Raw genomic sequence first — 26,916 nt, forward strand, 5'->3', positions numbered from 1 at the left:
GCTCTCAATGGAGCTGTTTTTTCCAGCCCCATTAGACTCCTTCTCAACACTTCGCTCCAAGCTGCTGCCTCTGGGTGATCAGAGAAGTTGCTTTCCCTCACTGGGTCTCATTGTCCCCACCTGTAAAAACCTGTTAAAGGGGGTTGTTTCTGGTCCAACTTGAGAGACCTGCTCCTCCTCTGGTTCCCTTCCATGGAACATACAGCTCAAGGAAAGGATTCTTCTGCTTTAGAAGGGGTCACGAGTGAAGATGCTGGGGAGCCCCTTGGCTTGTGGACGTGGCCCGGCCACATGGAGAGAAGGCAGTTCGTCTTCTGAACAGGGGAGCGGCTGCTGCCTGCTGTTTACATGCGAATGTTCCTCTCACTCAGTTTTTAGACATATTTTTCAAGAAATAAGGAGCCTCGGGCTTCCCTGGTAGCGCAGTGGTTGAGAGTCCGCCTGCCGATGCAGGGGATGCGGGTTCGTGCCCCGGTCCGGAAAGATCCCACATGCCGCGGAGCGGCTGGGCCCGTGAGCCATGTCCGCTGAGCCTGGGCGTCGGAGCCTGTGCTCCGCAATGGGAGAGGCCACAACAGTGAGAGGCCCGCGTACTGCAAAAAAAAAAAAAGAAAGAAAGAAAGAAATAAGGAGCCTCTTTGATCAGCCCACCTTGCCAGGGCTGGGGGCCGTGGACAGCACAGTGACCAAACTGGAGCCCTTGATCCCACAGAGCTGGTGACACCCCAGCTCCACCACTCACCTAACTGTCGGCCTCGAAGGCTCAGTTTCTACACGCATTTGCGATGAGTTGAGTCTGAAAAGCTGCTTGTTCGAAGCCTGGCACGAGTACGTGCTCAGGGGGGCTGTCACTGTATCCTCCCCAATTTCCCAGGCCTCCTAACTCTCCCTTTTTCTAATACAAAACTCATTACCAAGTGGCCCAGCAGCAAACGTGGCTCCAGGGATGGACGGCTGCCGGGGGCAGCGCCCGTCGGAGACTCCAGCCTGGCCCTCAACCCTTCCTGGGGTTCCGTTCATGGAATTCCAGCTCTAGTGCTCCAGAAACTTCCCGTCTGGTCTTCAGAGTCAGTCCTTCATGCTCTGGGCTCTTCAAGACCCTTCCTGGGGTAACTTTTGCTGCTTGATGCCTCCCCGCCCCCGAGGCCTGGGCCCTGGCTGGAGTTCCAAGGCTGCCTCCCGGATCTGTGTACGGTCTGCCCTTCCCTGCCCCGTGTTTATGGGTTGCTCATTGAGCCCGAGACAGCAGGCAGAGCCGGCCCCTCTGTGGGAATGTCCCCAGTGACTTTGGGGGAGCCACTGGGAGGTGTGAGCTGAGCCCCGATGACCCGTGAAGGCCACCACCCAGCCACACAGAGGAGCAGGGGACTGGGGCCTTGCCTGCCCTTCTGCCTGCTCCCCCCACCCCGCCATTCAGAGTTACTTCTCCTGGCGGAGTCCCAAGGATTTTTAAATCTCAGGAAACCTAGAGCTCATAGCCCAGAAGTGTCCCCACGAGCTGGAGGAAAGTGCTTCCCCGCTCCCCTTCCTCTATGGCAAATAGAGAAGAGACAGTTAAGATGTTTCCTGCCCCAGTGGGAACTATTAAAGGGACAAAGCCCCGTTCCCTTTACACACCCTGTCGCTTCAAGTCACGGGGATGAGACTTGCATCCCTTGGGCCACACTGGGAGTCAGGGCTCAGCTCCGGTGTACCCTCTCTCTGTAGGATGCCAGGTGGGACTGAGAAGTCCCATCCCAGTGTGCCCGGGGTCACTGGTCCTTGAAATGCTCACAGTGAAAAACCAAGGAACTCCTCCAGGACATGGGGTGTTTCAAGACCCCAGATTCACCCACTCCATTCTCTTGCCCATACTGTGTTTACTTTCTAAAGTAACTGGTTAAAAATCTCATTTTTCCGGTTATAAAAGTGCAAATATCCCCATGTTAGAAAATCTGGAAATGGTCCACAAGTAAATATTAGAGTAAGCATTTACGTCCTGCCACCCGGAGATACGCCCTATGTTTGGGTGCACTTCCTTTGTATAAAAGGTCTATGAAAAGTCTTTTGAAAACTTGTACCTTTGAAAAATTTTTTGTTTTTATGTCCTTAACATTGTCTTACAAACATTCTTCAAAAACATTCTTAAGGATTATGATATCCTTAATACGAATAGACCAGAAGTTACCTGACCATTTCTGTAACATCACTATTTTGGTTATGTCCCAGTTTGCCCTGTTTCTGCAGGCCGAGGTGGGTGGTGTTTCCTCTATCTGTCTGGAATTTCTCCCTTGATCTGTCAGTCTGACTCCCTTGACTCCTCCTTCAAGTCCAAGCTCAGGCACCCGTACTGGAACCCTTCTCTCACACCCACTCCACTTCCCGTGTTGATTTGCACTTACCTATCTTTATGTCCAACTTTTCCTCCAGATCGAATGTTCTTTACAGGTGTGTTTCTTGTTCCTGTCTGTACACTCAGCTCCTCGCTCAGTGCCCAGTTCATATAGGCATTCAATAAAAATCTGTGGGGCTTTCCTGGTGGCGCAGTAGTTAAGCATCCGCCTGCCAATGAGAGGGACACGGGTTCGAGCCCTGGTCCGGGAAGATCCCACATGCCGCGGAGCAACTAAGCCCGTGCGCCACAACTACTGAGCCTGTGCTCTGGAGCCCACGAGCCACAACTACTGAGCCCACGTGCCACATCTACTGAAGCCCATGTGCCTGGAGCCTGTGCTCTGCAACAAGGGAAGCCACTGCAATGAGAAGCCTGTGCAGCACAACGAAGAGTAGCCCCCGCTCGCCGCAACTAGAGGAAGCTCGCGTGCAGCAATGAAGACCCAACGCAGCCAAAAATAATAAATACAAATAAAATAAATTTATTAAAAAAAAAAATCTGTGGCATGAATGCCACAGTGAACGTCTGCAATGTAAATCTCAGTCCCTGTCTCTCCAGTTCTTTACACAGATTACACATTAAACCGACCTGTCAAAACTTAAGGACTTTAAAGATCCTCATTCCCACCTCACCTTGGACTTATCAGCACAGAGGAGGAGGATGAAGCAGATGATGATGTTTGGCCTTTTACTAGTTTTATAAGTAAGAGGATAATTTTTTTTTTTTTTTTTTTTTTTTTTTTTTTTTGCGGTACACGGGCCTCTCACTGTTGTGGCCTCTCCCATTGTGGAGCACAGGCTCCGGACGCGCAGGCTCAGCGGCCATGGCTCACGGGCCCAGCCACTCCGCGGCATGTGGGATCTTCCCGGACCGGGGCACGAACCCGTGTCCCCTGCATCGGCAGGTGGACTCTCAACCACTGCACCACTAAGGAAGCCCAGAGGATAAATTTTTTACCCTCCAGGCTGTACCAGACCTAACTGGATCACTGAACTCTCTGACGACTTAGGATTCCACTCAGGTCTCCTCAAAACGACTCTGCAGCTAGCTCAGGGCAGTCCGTCTCTGCTCCGAGCCCTTATTCCTCAGCAAGGGTGACAGGCTCCTGGCACCCGCATTCTCCTCACCGATGACTCTCTTTGGAGTTTTATCTGCTCTGTCGTCCTGCTGGGTCCAGCCGACTTAGGCCAGTTCTCAGGCTGGGTGTGCTGTTAAGGAATCTATGGATTCTAGAACAGTGCTAGACAGAATTCCAAGCTGGCAAAGCAATTGTTTCCCTTAAGGCACTTTTAGCAGGGTGATGTTAAGCAGAAGAGTTGGGCAGATTTAAAAGCAGTTTTCATGGTTAAATGTTTACCTCGCAAGAACAGAGAAAAAAAGGGATGAAAGTCAGTGCTTCATCAGGAGAAAAGCGAATGAAATGAGGGGCTGTTTTCTGGTAGAGGAGAAACCACTGCAGAGGCAGCCACAGAGCAGGGCCTGTCTCAGGAGAACGACAGCCCAGCGCAGCCTCCTTGTGTCCCATCCCTGCAGGACACCGGAAAAGAGTCTTCTCTCTTCTTTGCGGGTGGGGAGGGGGTCGGCAACATCAGTTGAGTCGGCAGGAGTGCGTGTATAAGAATGCCCTTTGCGGGGCTTCCCTGGTGGCGCAGTGGTTGAGAGTCTGCCTGCTGATGCAGGGGACACGGGTTCGTGCCCCAGTCCAGGAAGATCCCACATGCTGCGGAGCGGCTGGGCCCGTGAGCCATGGCCGCTGAGCCTGTGCGTCTGGAGCCTGTGATCCGCAGCGGGAGAGGCCACAACAGTGAGAGGCCTGCGTACTGCAAAAAAAAAAAAAAAAAAAAAAAAAGAATGCCCTTTGGGCTTTTTTGCAACGGGTTTGCCGCCAGGACACAGGTGTCGTGAAAGCCACCGCTAAACCTAAGCAAAAATGGGAAAGGAGAAGACCACATCCACATCGTTGTCATTGGACACGTAGGTTCAGAGAAGTCCACCACTACTGGCCATCTGATCTACAAATGTGGTGGCATCGACAAGAGAACCACTGAAAAGTTCGAGAAGGAGGCTGCCGAGATGGGGAAGGGCTCCTTCAAGCATGCCTGGGTCTTGGACGAACTGAAAGCTGAACGCGAGCGTGGTATCACCATTGAAATCTCCCTGTGGAAATTCGAGACCAGCAAGTACTATGTGACCATGACGGATGCCCCAGGACACAGAGACTTCATCAAAAACATGATTACAGGGCTTCCCTGGTGGCGCAGTGGTTGAGAGTCTGCCTGCCGATGCAGGGGACATGGGTTCGTGCCCCGGTCCGGGAGGATCCCCCATGCCGCGGAGCGGCTGGGCCCGTGAGCCATGGCCGCTGAGCCTGCGCGTCCGGAGCCTGTGCTCCGCAACGGGAGAGGCCACAACAGTGAGAGGCCCGCGTACTGCAAAAAAACCCAAACAAACAAACAAACAAAAAAAACCATGATTACAGGCACATCCCAGGCTGACTGTGCTGTCCTGATTGTTGCTGCTGGCATTGGTGAATTTGAAGCAGGTATTTCCAAGAATGGGCAGACCTGTGAGCATGCCCTTGTGGCCTGCACTCTGGGTGTGAAACAGCTAATTGTTGGAGCTAACAAAATGGATTCCACTGGTCCACCCTACAGCCAGAAGAGATACGAGGAAATTGTAAAGGAAGTCAGCACCTACATTAAGAAAGTTGGCTACAACCCCAACACAGCAGCATTTGTGCCAATTTCTGGCTGGAACGGTGAAAACGTGCTGGAGCCAAGTGCTAACATGCCGTGGTTCAAGGGGTGGAGAGTCACCCGTAAGGATGGCAATGCCAGTGGAACCACACTACTTGAAGCTCTGGATTGCATCCTGCCACCAACTCGCCCAACTGACAAGCCCTTGCGTCTGCCCCTCCAGGACGTCTACAAAATTGGTGGTATTGGCACTGTCCCTGTGGGTCGAGTGGAGACTGGTGTTCTCAAACCTGGCCTGGTGGTCACCTTTGCTCCAGTCAACGTGACAACTGAAGTGAAGTCTGTTGAAATGCACCGTGAAGCTTTGAGTGAAGCCCTTCCTGGGGACAGTGTGGGCTTCAATGTCAAGAACGTGTCTGTCAAAGATGTTCATCATGGCAGTGTGGCTGGTGAGAGCAAAAATGACCCACCGACGGAAGCAGCTGGCTTCACGGCTCAGGTGATTGTCTTGAACCATCCAGGCCAAAGCAGTGCTGGCTGTGCACCTGTCTGGACTGTCACACAGTTCACATTGCCTGCAAGTTTGCTGAGCTGAAGGAGAAGATTGATCGTCATTCTGGGAAAAAGCTGGAAGATGGCCCCAAATTCTTGAAATCTGGTGATGCTGCCATCGTTGATATGGTTCCTGGCAAACCCATGTGTGTTGAGAGCTTCTCTGACTATCCTCCTCTGGGCCTTTTTGCTGTTCATGACGTGAGACAGACGGCTGCAGTGGGTGTCATCAAAGCAGTGGACAAGAAGGTCGCTGGAGCTGGCAAGGTCACCAAGTCTGCCCAGAAAGCTCAGAAGGCTAAATGAATGTTATCCCCAATACCTGCCACCCCCGTCTTGATCAGTGGTGGAAGAACGGCCCCAGAACTGTTTGTCCAATTGGCCATTTAAGTTTAATAGCAAAAGACTGGTTAATGATAACAGTGCATCCTAAAACCTTCAGAAGGAAAGGAGAATGTTTTGTGGACCGTTTGTTTTGTGTGTGGCAGTTTAAGTTATTAGTTTTTAAAATCAGTACTTTTTAATGGAAACAACTTGATCAAAAATCTGTCACAGAATTTGAGACCCATTAAAAAAGTTTAATGAGAAAAAAAATGCCCTTTGCGGGACTTCCCTGGTGGTCCAGTGGTTAAGACTCCGCGCTTCCAGTGCAGGAGGTGCAGGTTCGATCCCAGGTCTGGGAGCTAAGATCCCACATGCCTCATGGTCATAAAACCAAAACATAAAACAGAAGCAATATTGTAACAAATTCAATAAATGGTCCACATCAAAAAAAAATCTTGAAAAAAAAAAAAAGCCAGGCTTCCCTGGTGGCGCAGTGGTTGAGGGTCCACCTGCCGGTGCGGGGGACACGGGTTTGTGCCCCGGTCTGGGAGGATCCCACATGCCGCGGAGCGGCTGGGCCCGTGAGCCATGGCCGCTGGGCCTGCGCGTCCGGAGCCTGTGCTCCGCAACAGGAGAGGCCACAACAGTGAGAGGCCTGCGTACCGCAAAAAAAAAAAGCCCTTTGGAACAGAGGCGTGAGGCTTGCTTTCTTTTTTTTTTTCCTCGCAAAAAGGGTGTGTACCTGGGTCTTTGTACATGTGTACATGTGAGTCTGTGGATGGGTCTCTAGTTCTGCGTGTGTGTGCGTCTGTGTGTGTACATGTGTCTTTGTGCGTCTGTGTATATCTTGGTGTGTATGTCTGCATGTGTGTGTCCACCCACCTCTGTATGTCTGTGTGTCTCTCTGTGTCCATACACACCTGCTTCCACGGGAGGAGCCACCGTCCCTGTGTGAGGGAGCAAGCAGGGGTCACCTAGTGACAGGCAAGCTCTGTAAGTGAAGCTCTCCAATCCCCCTGCCTCCTGAGAGGGTCTGGTGGCCAGAAGCTCCTGTCCAGGCTTCTCAAACCCCAGCCCATCTGTGGACCCCACCCCGCAACGGGATGCAGCCGTCACTCTGGCTCCATTTCCTCAATTGCTATGGAATCATTTTTCCTAAAGAGTTTAAGAGATAAAGCACGTGACCACCCAAAGGGAAGCACCGATGTGGGCCATGTTGGTGGCCTCTGCTAGTCTGGAATTCTTAGACTCACTTTGATTTCCAATCTTTCTCTCCTCTCGAAGCTGTCATTACCACCACTCTCTTGACAATGTCTAAAAAAGCCATCATTAAATTATTAGCCCACTTTGCCTGGAAGGCTTTGGCCCAAGTGCACTAAAGAAACATGACTGTGTTAGTTTAGGGAGGCCTTCCATGCAGGCTGAGGCCCCTTCTTGCTGAAACTTCCCCGAGGGCTCCTGCAGGCGGAATAGCATCTGAGATCCTGGTGATTTGACTACGGCCCGACAACTTTCGAATTTTCCAGGCCTGCTTTGGGGAAATGCTCATACCTGTACTACGTCAGTCAGAAGAGTGTTCATGTTTCTATGGAGACGAACCTTCCAGAGCTCTGTCTCCATTTAGAAGTAGATTTTTGTCCATTATCTCCTTGATTGTAGATCCTATGGGCAGCACAGGAATGAGAAGCTTCACTCCTCTCGGTCAGGAGAAACCTGAGGCTGCAGGAAGGGAGTGAGGACACCTTCTAGGGGCAAGGGCAGTGCCTCAGGCTAGGCAGAATCGTGATATTGTGTTTTTCACCTGTTAGCTTTTGCCTCCCTTTGCTCTTTGTGGTCCAAAAGATTTGTAAAAGAATTGAGGGCCATAGGCTGCTGGTAGGAATTTGATGTTCTCCTAGGAGTGACAGCTGGAAACACAGGCTGTGACTCTCTAGCCTTGGTCAGGAACCCCAGGGAGCAGAAAAGCCACCTAGTTCCGGGGCTGGAACAGGTCTTCTAGCCTGTGGGGCCCTCTGTGCTCATGCTTCCACATCCTCCACCGCCAGGATCAGGACAAGCTGGCGAACTTGTTAAAGATGCAAGTTTCCAGGCCCCGACCAAGAATCCACATTTTTTTTTTTTTTTGCGGTACACGGGCCTCTCACTGTTGTGGCCTCTCCCGTTGCGGAGCACAGGCTCCGGACGCGCAGGCTCAGTGGCCATGGCTCACGGGCCCAGCCGCTCCGCGGCATGTGGGATCCTCCCGGACCGGGGCACGAACCCGTGTCCCCCGCATCGGCAGGTGGACTCTCAACCACTGCGCCACCAGGGAAGCCCAAGAATCCACATTTTCACCAGCTCTCCAGGTGGTGTTTTTATACAGAAAAGTTTGAGAATCGCTCAAACTCAGAGTCTAGCCCTTTGCGTTGCCTGGTGGTTTGAGTGTCTCTCTTCCTAGCTGGTCCCAAGGACTCCCGGCTACCCCCAGCTTCGTGGGAATTGGTACAAAAGTGACTTTAGGACTCAGTCTGACAGTGAGCCATGTGGCTTCTTTTTCTGCCTTCCCTTTGTTTACCTGGCAAGGGAAAGTCACACACAGAGGCTCTGACCGGGCTGCTTTGCCCCACCTCACTGTGGAGCTCCTGCATTGGGCAGAGTTTCCCGTGGAGCCTCACAGGCATTGGGCCCAGCCTATCTGTGACTCATTATCTGGGGGCACAGATCTCTCAGCCAACCAGCGGAGGCCAGAGAAACAAGAATCTACGTGGTCCTTCCCCCTCCACCTCAACCACTTTCGCTGTGTTATCCTCTTCTCATCTTCTGTTCCGCCTTCTCAGTGGTCTCCCAAAGTGCAGAGCAGCAGGCACTAGGAGACCCAGGGAATTTGCCAGGCTTTGGGTCAGACAGAACTGGACACACAGCCCATGTGATCTTGTTCTTGGCATGTACCTGAGGTCAGAAGTGTCAGTGTTCGTACCTCTGAGGTCTGTACAACTTCCATCAAGAATCACCATTTCTGGAGCATTTACTCTGAGTCAGGAAGGGTACTGAGCTCCTTACATGCATTGTTTTATTTAGTTTTCTCAGGAACTTTGTGAAGTTGGTAGTATTGTACCCATCTTGTGGTTGAGAAAACTGAGGTTTAAAGCGATGGAATTTTAAATGCAAAAGGGATAGGTTAGAAAAACACTGAGAAATGGACTTCAAATGTTGATATTTCAGATGGCTTAAGGGGAGGGGAAACAGATGAGAGAAAGATTTGAAGGCTGGGCTCAGGAGAGAAAATCTGAGTTCTGGTCACCTGACTGATCTTGGCAAGTACTAGTCTCTGAGCCTCTCCTCATATGTAAAACAGGGATAATTGCATCTTTGCTGTTCACTTTATACAGCATGAGGAGGATCAAATGAAAGTGTCTGTGGAACCCTTAGCTAGAAAGCATGGCCTACCGGTGAAGGCTCAAGTCCCATGAGGGCAGTCCTCTGTCCAATTAGACTTTCTGTAAGAGAGGAAAACAGTGGTATGTAATGTTTTCTTAAGAGGAGTGAGTGGTGGAGTGGAAAAGCACAGACAGACGTAGATCTGGGTCACAGCCGTAGCACTCCACAGCTGGTGATTCTAAGTAACCTCTCAGCCTTAGTTTCCTTATCTGGAAAATGGGTCTAATAAAGGATTAAGATGAGTATTAAATAACATGAGATAACATGAACTCAAAAAGGCTGAAAATAGGATGAAAAAATACAACTGGGTAACTTTGAAGCAAAAGAAAGCTGTAGTAGCAATTTTCATCTTAGACAAGATAGACTGTAACTCGGATATATCTTTAAGACAAAGAAAGATGTTATATGCTCATAAAAGGAGCCATGATTAAGAAATAATCATCATGGCCATATATGTACTGCATAATATAAACCTGAAATATAAACCAACAGCTAACAGAACTGCATAGAGAAGTAGATAAATCAGCATTTTGGCTTGAAAATTTTCATATATTCCTCTTTGAACATGGAAAATCAAGTAGACAAAAAGTAAGCAAGGAGAAAGACTATTAAAAGGAAATGATTAATAACTTGATCATACATGGAACAACCATAGAAATTAATCATGTGCCAGGCCACCAAGGAATTATCACTATATTCCAGTGAATTGCCACCCTACAGACTGTTCAGATCATAAAGAAGTTAAATTAGGAAACAAAAATAGGTATAGATATCTCGTGCATCTAGATATTTTAAAATATTACTATTTTTAAAAATCATTGTTTAAGAGGAAGTCATAATGGAAATTACAAAAACTGAGAGCTGAATAATGATGAATAATGATGAAAAAACTGTTAAAAATTGTAAGGGAATTTATAACTTTGAATTTATCATGAAACAAGAAAAACTGAAAATAAATGATTCAACTCTAAAACTCATAGAGTTGACCCTAAGAACATAAAAGAACAACAGATTTCGATCAAAGAAATAAGAAGGAAGGAAGGAAATGATAAATATAGGGATGAAAATGAACAAAAAATTTTTTAAATAAAGGTAAAGGGGAAAGAAAATTATTAACAACTGAAGTTCATTCTCTCAAAAGATTAATATAATAGACAAAACTTTGTCAAGCTTGATCATGAAAAAAGTAGAAAATAAAATATAGAATGAAAAAAGGCAGAAATAACTACAGATATAACAGATTAAAAGAATAAAATATTGTAAATGACTATATATCAAGACACATGAAAACCTGGATGAACTAGACACATTTCTAGAAAAATATAAATGCCAAGATTACCAGACTAAGATCTGTAGACCTTGAATACACCATTAACCTCTACAGAGAGACATGGTAATTTACCATCCACAAAAGTCTCAGGCTAAGATGGTTTCAGAGGTAAGATATGCTAAATTCCATCGATCAGATAATTCCTATATTTACAAGTTGTTTCAGAAAATAGAAGGATAAGGATAGCTGTCCCACTCATTTTACAATTTATCATAAAATCTTTATACCAAAACCAGATAGGAATTGTACAAGAGCAAAAGCTGTAGGTAGCACTCTGGATCATTAGTGTATAAAGCCTAAATGAAATACCAGGCCAGCTAGATAGTTCAAGTAGGGTTTATCCCGGGAACTAGTGACGGTTCTGTTTTAGAAAGAAATATCAGTTAAGTTGACCACATTAATGGATGAAAGGAAAAAAAATAACATGATTATCTCAATAGATATGAGAAAGTATTGAATATAGTTCAATACCCATTTATAATGAGAGCTCTTGGAAATTTAGGAATTGAAAAGAACTTCCTCATTCTGATAGAGGCTGTCCTCCAAAATCTATAGCAAAAATTGTGCTTAATGGAGAAACTTTTTTTTTTTTTTTTTTTTTTTTTTGTGCGGTACGCGGGCCTCTCACTGTTGTGGCCTCTCCCGTTGCGGAGCACAGGCTCCGGACGCGCAGACTCAGCGGCCATGGCTCACGGGCCCAGCCGCTCCACGGCATGTGGGATCTTCCCGGACCGGGGCACGAACCCGTGTCCCCTGCATCGGCAGGCGGACTCTCAACCACTGCGCCACCAGGGAAGCCCTGGAGAAACTTTCTTTTGTGGTCAGGAACCAGACAGAGCTGCTTGCTATCACCAGTGTGCCTGCGTAGTACCAGAGGACTGGCCAAAAGAAGCAAGTAAGGATAAGGATGGGGAGCGGAAAGAAAAAAATTGTTATTATTTGGAGATTATAAATGTTTGTAAGTTACCTATGAGAATTAACAAACAATTAGAACTAGTAACAACTTTCAACAAAAGTTGCCCAGAAAATGAAATACCATTTTTAATAACTATAAAACCCACAAAGTAACAAAAAATGTACAGGACTTTGGTAGAAAAAAAGTTATGATCCTAAATGTGAATACAATCAAATGTGAATAAATAAAAGGAAATATTCTGTTCATGGATGCAAAATGTAGTAAAGAGATCAGTCCTCCCACAAATTAATCTATATATTCAGGAATACAACAATCAAAATCTCAGGAGCATTTTGGCAGGGAGACTGACAAGATGATTCTAAAATTCATATGGAAGTATAAATACCTACTATTATCTAAATCAGTTTGAAAAAGAAAAGCAAAAGGAGGGGAATCACCCTACCCAGATCATATTGTGAAGCCATAGAGATTAAAACAGTGTGGTACTGATGCAGAAACAGGCAAACAGACCATGGAGGTCAATGCCAAGTCCTGAAACACACCAAAGTACACATGGGAAGCTGATGTGTGAGGGAAGTAGCTTCACTAGTTAGGAGGAAACATGGGCTTCTTTCTTTTCCTCCCTCACTCCGTCCCTTCCTTCCTTTTTTGTATGTTATTATAAAATTGCCTTAGTGAAAATAAAACTACCATACGACCCAGAATCCCACTACTGGGCATATACCCTGAGAAAACCATAATTCAAAAAGAGTCATGTACCACAATGTTCATTGCAGCTCTATTTACAATAGCCAGGACATGGAAGCAACCTAAGTGTCCATCAACAGATGAATGGATAAAGAAGATGTGGCACATATATACAGTGGAATATTACTCAGCCATAAAAAGAAACGAAATTGAGTTATTTGTAGTGAGGTAGATGGACCTGGAGTCTGTCATACAAAGTGAAGTAAGTCAGAAAGGGAAAAATAAATACTGTATGCTAACACATATATATGGAATTAAAAAAAAAAAAAGGTTCTGAAGAACCTAGGGGCAGGACAGGAATAAAGACGCAGACATAGAGAATGGACTTGAGGACACAGGGAGGGGGAAGGGTAAGCTGGGACAAAGTGAGAGAGTGGCATGGACATATATACACTACCAAATGTAAAATAGATAGCTAGTGGGAAGCAGCTGCATAGCACAGGGAGATCAGCTCGGTGCTTTGTGACCACCTAGAGGGGTGGGATAGGGAGGGTGGGAGGGAGATGCAACAGGGAGGAGATATGGGGATATATGTATATATATAGCTGATTCACTTTGTTATACAGCAGAAACTAACACAAAATTGTAAAGCAATTATACTCCAATAAAGATGTTAAAAAAAAATTGCCTTAGTGAGAGTGTGGAGAGAAATTATACGCCTATCTCACCTGCTATAAAAAAATTCCAGACAGATTTTAAATGCAAAAGCTAAAACACAAAAACAGTAGATAAAAACATAGAATACGGGCTTCCCTGGTGGCGCAGTGGTTGAGAGTCCGCCTGCCGATGCAGGGGACACGGGTTCGTGCCCCGGTCCGGGAAGATCCCACATGCCGCGGAGCGGCTGGTCCCGTGAGCCATGGCCGCTGAGCCTGCGCGTCCGGAGCCTGTGCTCCGCAACGGGAGAGGCCACAACAGCGAGAGGCCCGTGTACCGCAAAAAAAAAAAAAAAAAAAGTAGAATAACTTTGAGAATTTGGAGTAGGGAAAGGTCCAGATTATAATGGGAGAACAGACTCATTTGTCTTCATGGAACTGAGGAAGCATGGTGTAAGCAGCTGCCCCATGAATGTCAGCATTTCCTTCCCTGGTCCAGAACTTACTCAGGGGCAGCCACAAAGAAGGTGGCCCGGCCCTTGTGTTGGCTCCCTGGGGAGGGATGACATGGCTGAGATCTGGACCCAGGGAGGCCCTACAGGTGCCTAAGGCAGAATAAGCTGTCTTGATGGTGTCTTATTTTCTTTGTCTGAATCGCTGCTCTGGTCAGGGGTTCAGACTCACTCTCTGGGGGAATCTTTTAGACAGGAGCCTCAAATACAGGCATGGGTGGCCAGGAGAGACCATGACAACGTCCTCGGAGTGGGCCCTGGGCATTCCATTGCTGTCCTCAGTGTCAGGGTGAGTGTGGGTCACTCTAATGCAGGGTTGGGCAGGTCATCGGTACCTCCCATCAACCCTGACTGAACTTCAGGATCACGCCAGGAACTTGTTAAAAATAAATTGGAAGGCCCACGCCTACTGATTCAGTAGGCGTGAGGCAGCGCAGGAATCTTCGTCTGACTAGATCCCAAGTGTGGGCAAAAGCTGGATCACCTTTCCCGGGTTCAGCAGATCAGAGCTTCTCAGCTTCCCGGGGTGAGAATCACATGGACGGGGGTGCAGGACGTTCGAAGGGGTACGCACATAGGGTGTGTGGGGACGGGATGGGAAGTGCAGTGTTGGGACAGCAGGAAGGGTGTGAGGGGTCCAGCCAGTAGGCTTGGGCACAAGAGGAGCAGAGGCACCAGTGACAGCCCCACTGTAAGCAAACTCTCCCCTTTGTGGCGCTCCCCCTCCCCCTGCCTTGGTGCTGATCCTGTACTGGAATAGCCTGTTAATTGCATGCTTCCTTCACCAACCTGAGCACTCCTTGAGGACAAGACCTTGCATTCATTCATTCATACATTCATTCATTCCACAAATAGTTATTAAGACATTCATACACCAGGGACAGGTGCTAACAGGAAGCACGGCTGAGTCAGCCCACCAGAGCCTGTGGTCTGGTAAGGAGGCAGGTGGAAGACCAAGCGGCTCTCATAAGGTGTGTTGAAAGCTCTGATGGAGAAGCAGCAACACATACTAGGGACACCTAGCCCCAGCTTGAGCCATCTGGAAAGGCTGCCTGGAAGAAGGGAAGTCTAAGAGGGTGGTGAATGGAGCAATCACCATGGAGAAAGAGGTCTGTTTCAGACCCACGTGCAGGAGTTTTTACTTCAGTGCTGGGCAGTGAGTGTAATAGGGAGAAATGGAAGGTCTCACCCTACACTTGGCTGGAACCCAGCTTGGGACCTGGCCCAGGGCAGCTGCAGTGCATGTGTGGTGAACTGGCCGGGCTGACCCTGGCTCCTGGCCCCCTACTCCTCCGATGATTCCCTTCTGTTCCTGGGCTGGGCTGGCTCCCCTTCTGGGAACCAGGCAGTATTTTTCTGGCAGCACCTGGGAATATTAGACGCTTCTCCAAGTTGGTATGGGCCACACTGCCCAGAGGTGGGGAAACTGAGGCTGGGCGAATGGCGTGATGTCCCAGGAGTCTCATAAGCACTGAGCTCCCCTGAACTGTCAAGGCTGTTAAAAACTGCTCCTGAGAGAATGAAATCTCTCTCGGTCTCTTCCGGGGCGAGTGGCCTAGGCCTAGGTCTGCGTTCGGGCCCTCGGGGCATCCCCCAAACTAGCTCAGGGCCTGGCACTTGGCAGGACTGCACCAGGTGTGTGAACTGCATGGACGCGTTTACTCAGTCCCTGGACAGTGTGCCTTCCAAGCCCCCAGGTGGGAAGGGCAGGCCCTTTCTCCACCTTCAGAGGTCCCAGGCCTACCGTGGATCTGATCCGGAGTTGGCCTCGTCCTCCGGGGACTTGCGGCACGGTGATAGTGATGGCCGTCCCTTCCGTTTTACTGATCCGTGTTCTGTGCCAGGCACCGATACACTCTTACGCTGTCCATCCCAGAAAACCCTGGTCGTGGTGCAGGGGCGGCCCTCGTGAGGGGTGGGTAGTGCACTCAGTAAACATATTCCGAGACTGAGACTTGTGGGGAGGGGGTTCAGCACCCTCAGAATCAGGTTACGCGATGGTTAGGCGACAGGATTGTCAATTCCCCTCAGGGACCTCCCCCCCACCCCACCCAAGGGATGTGGCGGGACTCACCCAGCAGGCCCTGGAGGGAGCTGTGCTGTGACCATAGGATCTGGCCCAGGGGCCTCCCTGCCGGGGACAGGGGGGCTTGGGGGGGGGCCGAGAGCCAAGGAGGGGCACGTCCACTCCCCAGTTGCCCCTGGAAACAACACGGTGCCCTTTTTGGCCTTTTATATTGGCACCAGTTACCTCTGGAGTCAGCACAATCACAATATATTAAGTGAAAAAAGCAGCCTGCAAAAAAGCACTGTGACCTCAATTTCTGTGAAAACTGCACATACTTGTTTCTGGAAAAGACTGGAAGGAAACGCATCAACCTGGTAATGACAGCTATCACCGGGCGGCGTTCTCTCATAAAAGATTTTCCCTTTCGTTTAGCTGTATTTGCTAATTTTTTCTACAGGGGCTATGATTACTTGTGTCATTAAAGGGAATAAGGGGGACAGAATCTGCAAGAAGCAAACTCGGGTGTCACCCTGGGGAAGGCCCGGGTTGGGGTTCTGCGCTTCCACTGGGAAAGTGGGCTAGGGGCGAGGGGAGGGCGGAGGGTCACGGCAGAGCTGCCCCTCTGTGCCTCCTGAGCCAGGAGCTGGAGGCCAAGGTCAGGTCAGTGTCAGGCTGCACGTGGGCGCCTTCGGGCTGGTTGTCCCCCCGCCTGGCCGCCTGCTGCACTCCTTGAGGGCAGGCCAGCTTCCAGTTTCCAGGGTAGGTCAGTGCAGCTCTGTGCTTGGGAGTGGGAACCCGCCTGGTTCCGCAGGGCGGGCAGGTCTCAAGTCTAACTTCCCCTCGGGGCTTCTGTTCCCTAGATCCACTTCCCGGACGTGGAGCGGGTCGAGTGGGCCAACAAGGTAAGGCCAGGGTGGGCCTGGGGGCACCGGCCTCACTCCAGGCTTCGTCCTCCCTTGCAGCCCTGGCTGAGTCACCCGAAGCCTGGACGGGGCGGGCAGCGCGTGGACAAGGCGGTCCTGGTGGGAGCCCTGCCCGGGGAGGAGCAGAGATAGCCCTTAGTCGCTGGGGTGGGGGCCTTCTGCCTGTCGCTTGCTCTTCCCACCCTCCGGGTTCTTCTCATCACCAATGACTTTCTTTTCTAAAAAGAAACTATTTTTTATTGTGAAATTAATGCATGGCCACAGCAGAAAACTTAAAAGTACAGAGAAGCACAGAGCAAAATGCAGGCCCACCAGGCCGAGATCAGCGCATCCTGGGGAGAGGAAGGCAGTGATTCGGGATTTGACAGCAGCTCCTGATCACCGAAGCAGCCTGGTGATCAGGGAACCAGGGTTTCGCCTGGTTCCCAGCCCGGATCTGGCGGCACTGGCTGTGCAACCTCGAGCAGGTTGCCTAACGTCTCAGAGTTGGTCCCCTCCTTTGTGCGATGGGAATAATGATGGTCCCTGCCTCATGGGGTTGTTGTGAGTATTAATGAGGTAATTAAAACACCACAATGCCTGGCTCATCGAGGCCTGAGAGGGATAGAAACTCTGAAACTGCACTTCCTTTAGGCTCCTCTGATTAGGGTTTGTAAAGGAGGAGCTGCATCTTTAAACTAAGGCCCAAGTCCCAGAGATGGAAGAGGCCTTTGCCCCAAACAGAACATATGGGCTGCTCTCCCCCCCAACCAACTCCCTCTCCCCGCTCCTTACCATCTGCTCACCATCTTCTGCCACCAGGTTCCATCTCTCCACCACCTTCCCTCTCCCCAGGTCCTACACTTGGTTCCCAGCACCATGAGTCGTCCTGCTGCAGAACTCAGCTACAGGCAGCCTTCCCCGATTGCTAGAAAAAAAATTAAATCCACAGGAAACAACTTAAATTTCTCTTCTGTGGCTTTTTTTCCCTTTTCTTTTCTTCTTAAACCTCTGGCACGTGCTACTTCTTGTTTACACCATAGTGTTGTTCAGGTAGCTTATGTTTCAGCACAGAACTAAAGGGCCTCATCATGTTAAGTTTAGCGGGTGACTATTTCATGGTGGGCTGCGAAATGACAGCAAATCTTGGGATCTAACTGTAAGAGTGAGAACCACGGCTGTAGTTATCCGATGTCTGATGGACAGATGGACGGATAGGTGGGTAGATGGGACAGGGGGTCAGGCAGGCAGATGGGTCCTGCAGCATAAGGGCCACTCCTGAGCAGCCATGGGTCTGGGCCAGGGGGCACAGACCTGACCACCAAAGGCCCCTTCCTGTCCTCCCAGGTCATCTCCCACATCTGGCCCTACCTAAGCATGATCATAGAAAACAAGTTCCGGGAGAAACTCGAGCCCAAGATCCGGGAGAAGAACGTGCACCTGAGGACCTTCACCTTCTCCAAGCTCTACTTCGGACAGAAGGTCAGTGCTGTCTCGGGCAGGGCAGCCGGACCTACGGTGCAGGCTTTTCTCCAGCCCCTGCCAGGGGTCACTCACAGGGGGCCCATTCCCCACCTGCACTTCCCAGCCTCTCGGCCTCAGGCTAAACCCCTCAGTCCCTAGTCCCATCACCACCATCTCTACAGGTTCCGGGGAAGCCTGGCTCAGAGAAAAGGTACAGGAGAGGTGGGAAATAATTCCACCCTTCTTAAGCAAAATTTAGAGAACATGCCATGTGGTGGTGGAAGCCAGCCTGACACAAAGACGTACAAGTCACGCTTCCTAGCCTCAGCATCAGCTGGGGAGAACTCACCACGGTGGAGCGGGGTAGTCAGTGCCTCAAAGCAGTGACTAATTCTCTACCTATTGGTTGATGCTGGCTATCCGTGTCATAAGCCCAGGCTAGTTCTGTGAAGATACTTGGTGACCCAGGATAAAAGTGTGTGTGTTGAACACACCTAATGTCATGTCCCTATTCTAGGCTGCATTTCCTATTCCAGCCTCTTGCCCCACTCTTTCTGCCCCTCAGTGCCCCACTGATGTAAAAGTGTTATTTTGATCATCAGAAAATGCATACCCCAGGCAGAGCCGCTGTGAGCTCCATCACCCCGCACATCAGAGGCACTGGTATCTGGTCAGCTCCAGAAGAAGCAGATGCAGAGGGCAGGCCAGCCTGAGGAGAGCTGTCGGCCAGCCCCGGGGTGTGTGCCCCGCTGGCCTCCTGAGTGGCGGCAGATCAGGCTTACCTGAGCCCTGAAGGTTCTGGCTGAAGCCACTCAGGCTCTGCCAGGACTCGCTCGTCCCAGCATCTGTTGGCTCATTTGTTCTTTCCCTGTTTCACTCACGTATGGCTTCCTGAGCATGGCCGTGTGCAAGGCACTGTAGACAGAGATGGTGTGGCTGTGCCCCTGCCTTCAGGAAGGTCCCTGTCCTGTCGTGGAGACAGACGTACAAATTGGTGGGTGACGGACACCCCCATGGCAGTGCATGCACGACGTGGAGGAACCCGTGGCTTCAGCAGTGGCGGGGTGTGGGAGTGTGGTAGTCAGGGAGGATTTCTGGGAGGGGTGATGTCTGAGTTGGCGTTTGAAGAACTCAGCAGGCAAAGAGGTAGGAAGCTTGCGGACCGCTGTGTTCATAGCAGAGCCTGCCCGGCCAGGCTGCTTGTTGGGTGGTGATGCCGGTGGGACAGCGGGCCCTTGCTGGTGGCGGAAGCAGGCAGGCCTAGTGATGTCAGAGAGACCGCAGTGAGCGGTCCTGAAGCGAGATCTTAGTTCCCTACCCAGGAATTGGACCTGGGGAGCCTGGATGAAAACCAGGAATCCTAACCGCTAGACCACCGGGGGCTATAGGCTAGAAGCAAAGTGGCCCTGACACTTGCCCCCATTTGAAAGCAAGAATGTTTCAAGGAGGCAAAAGCTGTAATAACAGGTACAAAGTTTATTATCAGAGACACAGCATAACATGTGAGAGAACACGCGGAGAAATTGTTTAAGGCAGAATGGAGGTAGAAATACACACCCAGAGAGAAAGGCGGTGGGCATCCTCCCTAATGAGGAGGAGGGCCGTAGAGGCCGTTAAATCGTCTTATGTAGGGCAGTTCTTCCGGGTCTTCGTTTACATTTGGCCAATGGTCTCATTTCTTTTCCCACATCTGACTGGTCCTAGGACCCTCCCCAAGATGCGTGCGCAACTTTTTGCTAAGATGGATCCCACTGCAGAGGACTGTGGGTGCATGTCCACACTTATTATAGGGGGGCGCCCCCTCCCTTTTTGACCCCCAAGGACCCTTCCTGCGCATGTGAAGACAGAGACGTTTTCCTTGACCTCAGGACTGGTCATCTTATCTCTTTACTTCAGCAGAGCTCAGCTCTTGCCACCAACTTTGTCCTTGGAGCGTCTGGGGAAAAACAAAGCTTCAAATTGACTCCGCTTGACAAACACCAGCTGTCCAGCCAGGGACCCATCCATCTCCCATCTCACTAGGAGTGGCTAATCCTGAGAGATGATTTTCACCCTGTCACGAAAACCGGGGGGGGGGGGGGGGGGGGGGGGGGGGGGCACCTGCAAGTTGACCAGATGCCCCAGCCCCGCAGGAGAAATAGCTGGCTTCTGGCCCTGCATTCAAAGCCCTTCGTGTTCTGGCTCCTCCCACACCTCTTAGCTCTCCCATCCCTCTCCTCTCCACTGCGGGGGAAGGCGGGGGCATCACAGAGGCCTTCCTCACGTGAGCTTCCTGGGCTTGGCCAGGCTCAGTGCGCTCACTACACCCACTCCCTTCACGCCCATGAGTGTTTCCTGCTTCCTCTGATTCCCACGTCCATGCCCAGCTCTGCTCACTGCTGTGATGACCTTGGGCCAGTGACTTAACCTCTCTGAGCTCCAGTTTCCTCATCTGTAAAAAGAAAGGAATCACTTCTAAGGGTGGTTGTGAAGCATGACTAACAGGCCTGGCGTCAGGGCCACTCTGCGTGGGTGGGTGAGCAGTGCTCCACGTGGGGCACCTGACCAGCCTGACGCCCCACGCTCACTGTGAGCCCTGAGCCAGGGCCGCCCTGCCTGGCACAGAGGAAACGCTCACAGTGGTAACTCCTCCTCTCTGTGGCGGGGCCTCCAGGTAGGCAGCCTTCTCCAGGGCTGGTCTCTGCAGATGGGGGTCTTGGGGCTGGCTGAGCTTCCACAGGTGCCTGCAAACCAGCCCCCAGCCCAGGAGCAGACTTCAGGCTGGGGCAGGTTGGTGACAGGCCCCTTCCTCCTCCCGAGGCTTCTGCTGGTTTTTCTGGGTCTTCTACATCAAGCCAGGTGCTGTGTGGCCTAAAGCTTCTACAATTCTGGGGGCCCTCTTAAAGAAAAAGAATTTTTTTTACATCTTTATTGGAGTATAATTGCTTTACAATGGTGTGTTATTTTCTGCTTTATAACGAAGTGAATCAGTTATACATATACATATGTTCTCATATCTCTTCCCTCTTGTGTCTCCCTCCCTCCCACCCGCCCTATCCCAACCCTCTAGGCGGTCACAAAGCACCGAGCTGATCTCCCTGTGCTATGCGGCTGCTTCCCACTAGCTATCTATTTTACGTTTGGTAGTGTATATATGTCCATGCCACTCTCCCACTTTGTCACAGCTTACCCTTCCCCCTCCCCATATCCACAAGTCCATTCTCTAGTAGGTCTGTGTCTTTATTCCCGTCTTACCCCTAGGTACTTCATGACATTTTTTTTTCTTAGATTCCATATATATGTGTTAGCATACGGTATTTGTCTTTCTCTTTCTGACTTACTTCACTCTGTATGACAGACTCTAGGTCCATCCACCTCATTGCAAATAGCTCAATTTCGTTTCTTTTTATGGCTGAGTAATATTCCATTGTATATATGTGCCACATCTTTATCCATTCATCTGATGATGGACACTTAGGTTGTTTCCATGTCCTGGCTATTGTAAATAGAGCTGCAATGAACATTTTGGTACATGCCTCTTTTTGAATTATGGTTTTCTCAGGGTATATGCCCAGTAGTTGGATTGCTGGGTCATATGGTAGTTCTATTTGTAGTTTTCTAAGGAACCTCCATACTGTTCTCCATAGTGGCTGTACCAATTCACATTCCCATCAGCAGTGCAAGAGTGTTCCCTTTTCTCCACACCCTCTCCAGCATTTATTGTTTGTAGATTTTTTGATGATGGCCATTCTGACTGGTGTGAGATGATATCTCATTGTAGTTTTGATTTGCATTTCTCTAATGATTAATGATGTTGAGCATTCTTTCATGTGTTTGCTGGCAATCTGTATATCTTCTTTGGAGAAATGTCTATTTAGGTCTTCTGCCCAGTTTTGGATTGGGTTGTTTGTTTTTTTGTTATTGAGCTGCATGAGCTGCTTGTAAATTTTGGAGATTAATCCTTTGTCAGTTGCTTCATTTGCAAATATTTTCTCCCATCCTGAGGGTTGTCTTTTGGTCTTGTTTATGGTTTCCTTTGCTGTGCAAAAGCTTTGAAGTTTCATTAGGTCCCATTTGTTTATTTTTGTTTTTATTTCCATTTCTCTAGGAGGTGGGTCAAAAAGGATCTTGCTGTGATTTATGTCATAGAGTGTTCTGCCTATGTTTTCCTCTAAGAGTTTGATAGTTTCTGGCCTTACATTTAGGTCTTTAATCCATTTTGATCTTATTTTTGTGTATGGTGTTAGGGAGTGATCTAATCTCATACTTTTACATGTACCTGTCCAGTTTTCCCAGCACCACTTATTGAAGAGGCTGTCCTTTCTCCACTGTACATTCCTGCCTCCTTTATCAAAGATAAGGTGACCATATGTACGTGGGTTTATCTCTGAGCTTTCTATCCTGTTCCATTGATCTATATTTCTGTTTTTGTGCCAGTACCATATTGTCTTGATTATTGTAGCTTTCTAGTGTAATCTGAAGTCAGGGAGCCTGATTCCTCCAGCTCCATTTTTCGTTCTCAAGATTGCTTTGGCTATTCGGTGTCTTTTGTGTTTCCATACAAATTATGAAATTTTTTGTTCTAGTTCTGTGAAAAATGCCAGTGGTAGTTTGATAGGGATTGCATTGAATCTGTAGATTGCTTTGGGTAGTAGAGTCATTTTCACAATGTCGATTCTTCCAATCCAAGAACATGGTATATCTCTCCATCTATTTGTATCATCTTTAATTTCTTTCATCAGTGTCTTATAATTTTCTGTATACAGGTCTTTTGTCTCCTTAGGTAGGTTTATTCCTAGATATTTTATTCTTTTTGTTGCAATGGTAAATGGGAGTGTTTTCTTGATTTCACTTTCAGATTTTTCATCCTTAGTGTATAGGAATGCCAGAGATTTCTGTGCATTAATTTTGTATCCTGCTACTTTACCAGATTCATTGATTAGCTCTAGTAATTTTCTGGTAGCATCTTTAGGATTCTCTATGTATAGTATCATGTCATCTGCAAACAGTGACAGCTTTACTTCTTCTTTTCCAATTTGGATTCCTTTTATTTCCTCTTCTTCTCTGATTGCTGTGGCTAAAACTTCCAAAACTATGTTGAATAACAGTGGTGAGAGTGGGCAACCTTGTCTTGTTCCTGATCTTAGTGGAAATGCTTTGTTTTTCACCATTGAGGACGATGTTGGCAGTGGGTTTTTCATATATGGCCTTTATTATATTGATGAAAATTCCCTCTATGCCTACTTCCTGGAGGATTTTTATCATAAATGGGTGTTGAATTTTGTCGAAAGCTTTCTCTGCATTTATTGAGATGACCATATGGTTTTTCTCCTTCGGTTTGTTAATATGGTGTATCACTTTGATTGATTTGCGTATATTGAAGAATCCTTGCATTCCTGGAATAAACCCCACTTGATCATGGTGTATGATCTTTTTAATGTGCTGTTGGATTCTGTTTGCTAGTATTTTGTTGAGGATTTTTGCATCTATGTTCATCAGTGATATTGGCCTATAGTTTTCTTTCTTTGTGACATCCTTGTCTGGTTTTGGTATCAGGGTGATGGTGGTCTTGTAGAATGAGTTTGGGAGTGTTCCTCCCTCTGCTATATTTTGGAAGAGTTTGAGAAAGATAGGTGTTAGCTCTTCTCTAAATTTTTGAAAGAATTCGCCTGTGAAGCCATCTGGTCCTGGGCTTTTGTTTGTTGGAAGATTTTTTTTTTTTTAAAGTTACTTTTTTTTTTTTTTAATTTATTTTTGGCTGTGTTGGGTCTTCGTTTCTGTGCGAGGGCTTTCTCTAGTTGTGGCAAGCAGGGGCCACTCTTCATTGCGGTGCATGGGCCTCTCACTATCGCGGCCTCTCTTGTTGCAGAGCACAGGCTCCAGACGCGCAGTCTCAGTAATTGTGGCTCACGGGGCTAGTTGCTCTGTGGCATGTGGGATCTTCCCAGGCCAGGGCTCAAACCCGTGTCCCCTGCATTAGCAGGCAGATTCTCAACCACTGCACCACCAGAGAAGGCCTGTTGGAAGATTTTTAATCATAGTTTCAATTTCAGTGCTTGTGATTGGTCTGTTCATATTTTCTGTTTCTTCCTGATTCAGTCTTGGCAGGTTGTTCATTTCTATGAATTTGTCCATTTCTTCCAGGTTGTCCATTTTATTGGCATAGAGTTGCTTGTAGTAATCTCTCATGATCCTTTGTATTTCTGCAGTGTCAGTTGTTAATTTTCCTTTTTCATTTCTAATTCTATTGATTTGAGCCCTCTCCCTTTATTTCTTGATGAGTCTGGCAAATGGTTTATCAATTTTGTTTATCTTCTCAAAGAACCAGCTTTTAGTTTTATTGATCTTTGCTATTGTTTCCTTCATTTCTTTTTCATTTATTTCTGATCTGATCTTTATGATTTCTTTCCTTCAGCTAACTTTGGGGTTTTTTTGTTCTTCTTTCTCTAATTGATTTAGGTGCAAGGTTAGGTTGTTTATTCGAGGTGTTTCCTGTTTCTTAAGGTAGGATTATATTGCTATAAACTTCCCTCTTAGAACTGCTTTTGCTGAATCCCATAGGTTTTGGGTCACAGTGTCTCCATTGTCATTTGTTTCTAGGTTTTGTTTTTTACTTCCTCTTTGATTTCTTCAGTGATCACTTCGTTATTAAGTAGTGTATTGTTTAGCCTCCATGTGTTTGTATTTTTTACAGATTTCTTCCTGTAATTGATACCTAGCCTCATAGTGTTGTGGTCGGAAAAGATACTTGATACAATTTCAATATTCTTAAATTTACCAAGGCTTGATTTGTGACCCAAGATGTGATCTATGCTGGAGAATGTTCCATGAGCACTTGAGAAGAATGTGTATTCTGTTGTTTTTGGATGGAATGTCCTATAAATATCAATTAAGTGCATCTTGTTTAATGTATCATTTAAAGCTTGTGTTTCCTTATTTATTTTCATTTTGGATGATCTGTCCATTGGTGAAAGTGGGGTGTTAAAGTCCCCTACTATGATTGTGTTACTGTCGATTTCCCCTTTTATGGCTGTTAGTATTTGCCTTATGTATTGTGGTGCTCCTAGGTTGGGTGCATAAATATTTACAGTTGCTCCTATGTTGGGTCATAGATATTTACAATTGTGATATCTTCTTCTTGGATCGATCCCTTGATCATTATGTAGTGTCCTTCTTTGTCTCTTCTAATAGTCTTTATTTTAAAGTCTATTTTGTCTGATATGAGAATAGCTATTCCAGCTTTCTTTTGGTTTCCATTTGCATGGAATATCTTTTTCCATCCCCTCACTTTCAGTCTGTATGTGTCTCTAGGTCTGAAGTGGGTCTCTTGTAGACAGCATATATATGGGTCTTGTTTTTGTATCCATTCAGCCAGTCTGTGTCTTTTGGTGGGAGCATTTAATCCATTTACATTTAAGGTAATTATCGATATGTATGTTCCTATTCCCATTTTCTTAATTGTTTTTTGTTTGTTATTATAGGTCTTTTCCTTCTCTTTTGTTTCTTGCCTAGAGAAGATCCTTTAGCATTTGTTGTAAAGGTGGTTTGGTGGTGCTGAACTCTTTCAGCTTTTGCTTGTCTGTAAAGGTTTTAATTTCTCCATCAAATCTGAATGAGATCCTTGCTTGGTAGGGTAATCTTGGTTATAGGTTTTTCTCCTTCATCACTTTAAATATGTCCTGCCAGTCCCTTCTGGCTTGCAGAGTTTCTGCTGAAAGATCAGCTGTTAACCTTATGGGGATTCCCTTGTGTGTTATTTGTTGTTTTTCCCTTGCTGCTTTTAATATGTTTTCTCTGTATTTAATTTTTGACAGTTTGATTATTATGTGTCTTGGCGTGTTTCTCCTTGGATTTATCCTGTATGGGATTCTCTGTGCTTTCTGGACTTGATTAACTACTTCCTTTCCCATATTAGGGAAGTTTTCAACTATAATCTCTTCAAATATTTTCTCAGTCCCTTTCTTTTTCTCTTCTTCTTCTGGAACCCCTATAATCCGAATGTTGGTGCGTTTAATGTTGTCCCAGAGGTCTCTGAGACTGTCCTCAGTTCTTTTCATTCTTTTTTCTTTATTCTGCTCTGCAGTAGTTATTTCCACTATTTTATCTTCCAGGTCACTTATCCGTTCTTCTGCCTCTCTTATTCTGCTATTGATCCCTTCTAGAGTATTTTTAATTTCATTTATTGTGTTGTTCATCATTGCTTGTTTCATCTTTAGTTCTTCTAGGTCCTTGTTAAATGTTTCTTGCATTTTCTCTATTCTATTTCCAAGATTTTGGATCATCTTTACTATCATTATTCTGAATTCTTTTTCAGGTAGACTGCCTATTTCCTCTTCATTTGTTAGGTCTGGTGGGTTTTTATCTTGCTCCTTCATCTGCTGTGTGTTTTTCTGTCTTCTCCTTTTGCTTATCTTACTGTGTTTGGGGTCTCCTTTTTGCAGGCTGCAATTTTGTAGTTCCCGTTGTTTTCGGTGTCTGTCCCCAGTGGCTAAAGTTGGTTCAATGGGTTGTGTAGGCTTCCTGGTGGAGGGGACTAGTGCCTGTGTTCTGGTGGATGAGGCTGGATCTTGTCTTTCTGCTGGGCAGGTCCACGTCTGGTGGTGTGTTTTGGGGTGTCTGTGGACTTATTATAATTTTAGGCAGCCTCTCTGCTAATGGGTGGGGTTGTGTTCCTGTCTTGCTAGTTGTTTGGCATAGGGTGTCCAGCACTGTAGCTTGCTGGCCGTTGAGTGAAGCTGGGTGTTGGTGTTGAGATGGAGATCTCTGGGAGATTTTCGCCATTTGATATTACGTGGAGCTGGGAGGTCTCTTGTGGACCAGTGTCCTGAAGTTGGTTCTCCCACCTCAGAGGCATAGCACTGACTCCTGGCTGCAGCACCAAGAGCCTTTCATCCACACGGCTTGGGAAGGAGGCGGCCAGGGCAAAGAAAAAGAATTTTAAACTTAAAGTGTAAAACCAGGACAAAAATGAATGTTGAATAAATATGAGAACATATGAGAAAATAAATCACAACTAGTTGTACTTTTACAAAAGCTGACATATCACACATATCACAAACTCTGGGAAAAGTTACATAATCATTTAAATGAACTGTTCAA

General features: G+C 47.6%; 2 protein-coding genes across 5 annotated transcripts in view; both read left to right on the plus strand.

The window, feature by feature from the left end:
• Positions 1-26,916, plus strand: part of ESYT3 (extended synaptotagmin 3) — a 56,029-nt gene that overhangs the window by 3,937 nt on the left and 25,176 nt on the right. For all 4 annotated transcript variants that reach the window (XR_003429708.1, XM_027091626.1, XM_027091627.1 and 1 more), the window contains exons 2-3: positions 16,333-16,374; positions 17,722-17,856. Coding sequence is in view for 3 of the 4 variants with exons in the window: in XM_027091626.1 (XP_026947427.1) it covers positions 16,333-16,374; positions 17,722-17,856 (177 nt within the window). In the remaining variant the exon portion in view is untranslated. The remainder of the gene's footprint in view (positions 1-16,332; positions 16,375-17,721; positions 17,857-26,916) is intronic.
• LOC113612060 (elongation factor 1-alpha 1-like) lies at positions 4,226-6,216 on the plus strand. The gene is given in 3 exon segments (XM_027091629.1): positions 4,226-4,616; positions 4,854-5,615; positions 5,618-6,216. Coding segments are annotated over 3 exon segments (1,242 nt in total). The 5' UTR covers positions 4,226-4,447; the 3' UTR covers positions 5,929-6,216.

This window comes from Aethalodelphis obliquidens, unplaced genomic scaffold (genome assembly GCF_003676395.1).
Source record: "Aethalodelphis obliquidens isolate GAN/ISIS:26980383/991018 unplaced genomic scaffold, ASM367639v1 scaffold72, whole genome shotgun sequence".
Lineage (NCBI taxonomy): Eukaryota > Metazoa > Chordata > Mammalia > Artiodactyla > Delphinidae > Aethalodelphis > Aethalodelphis obliquidens.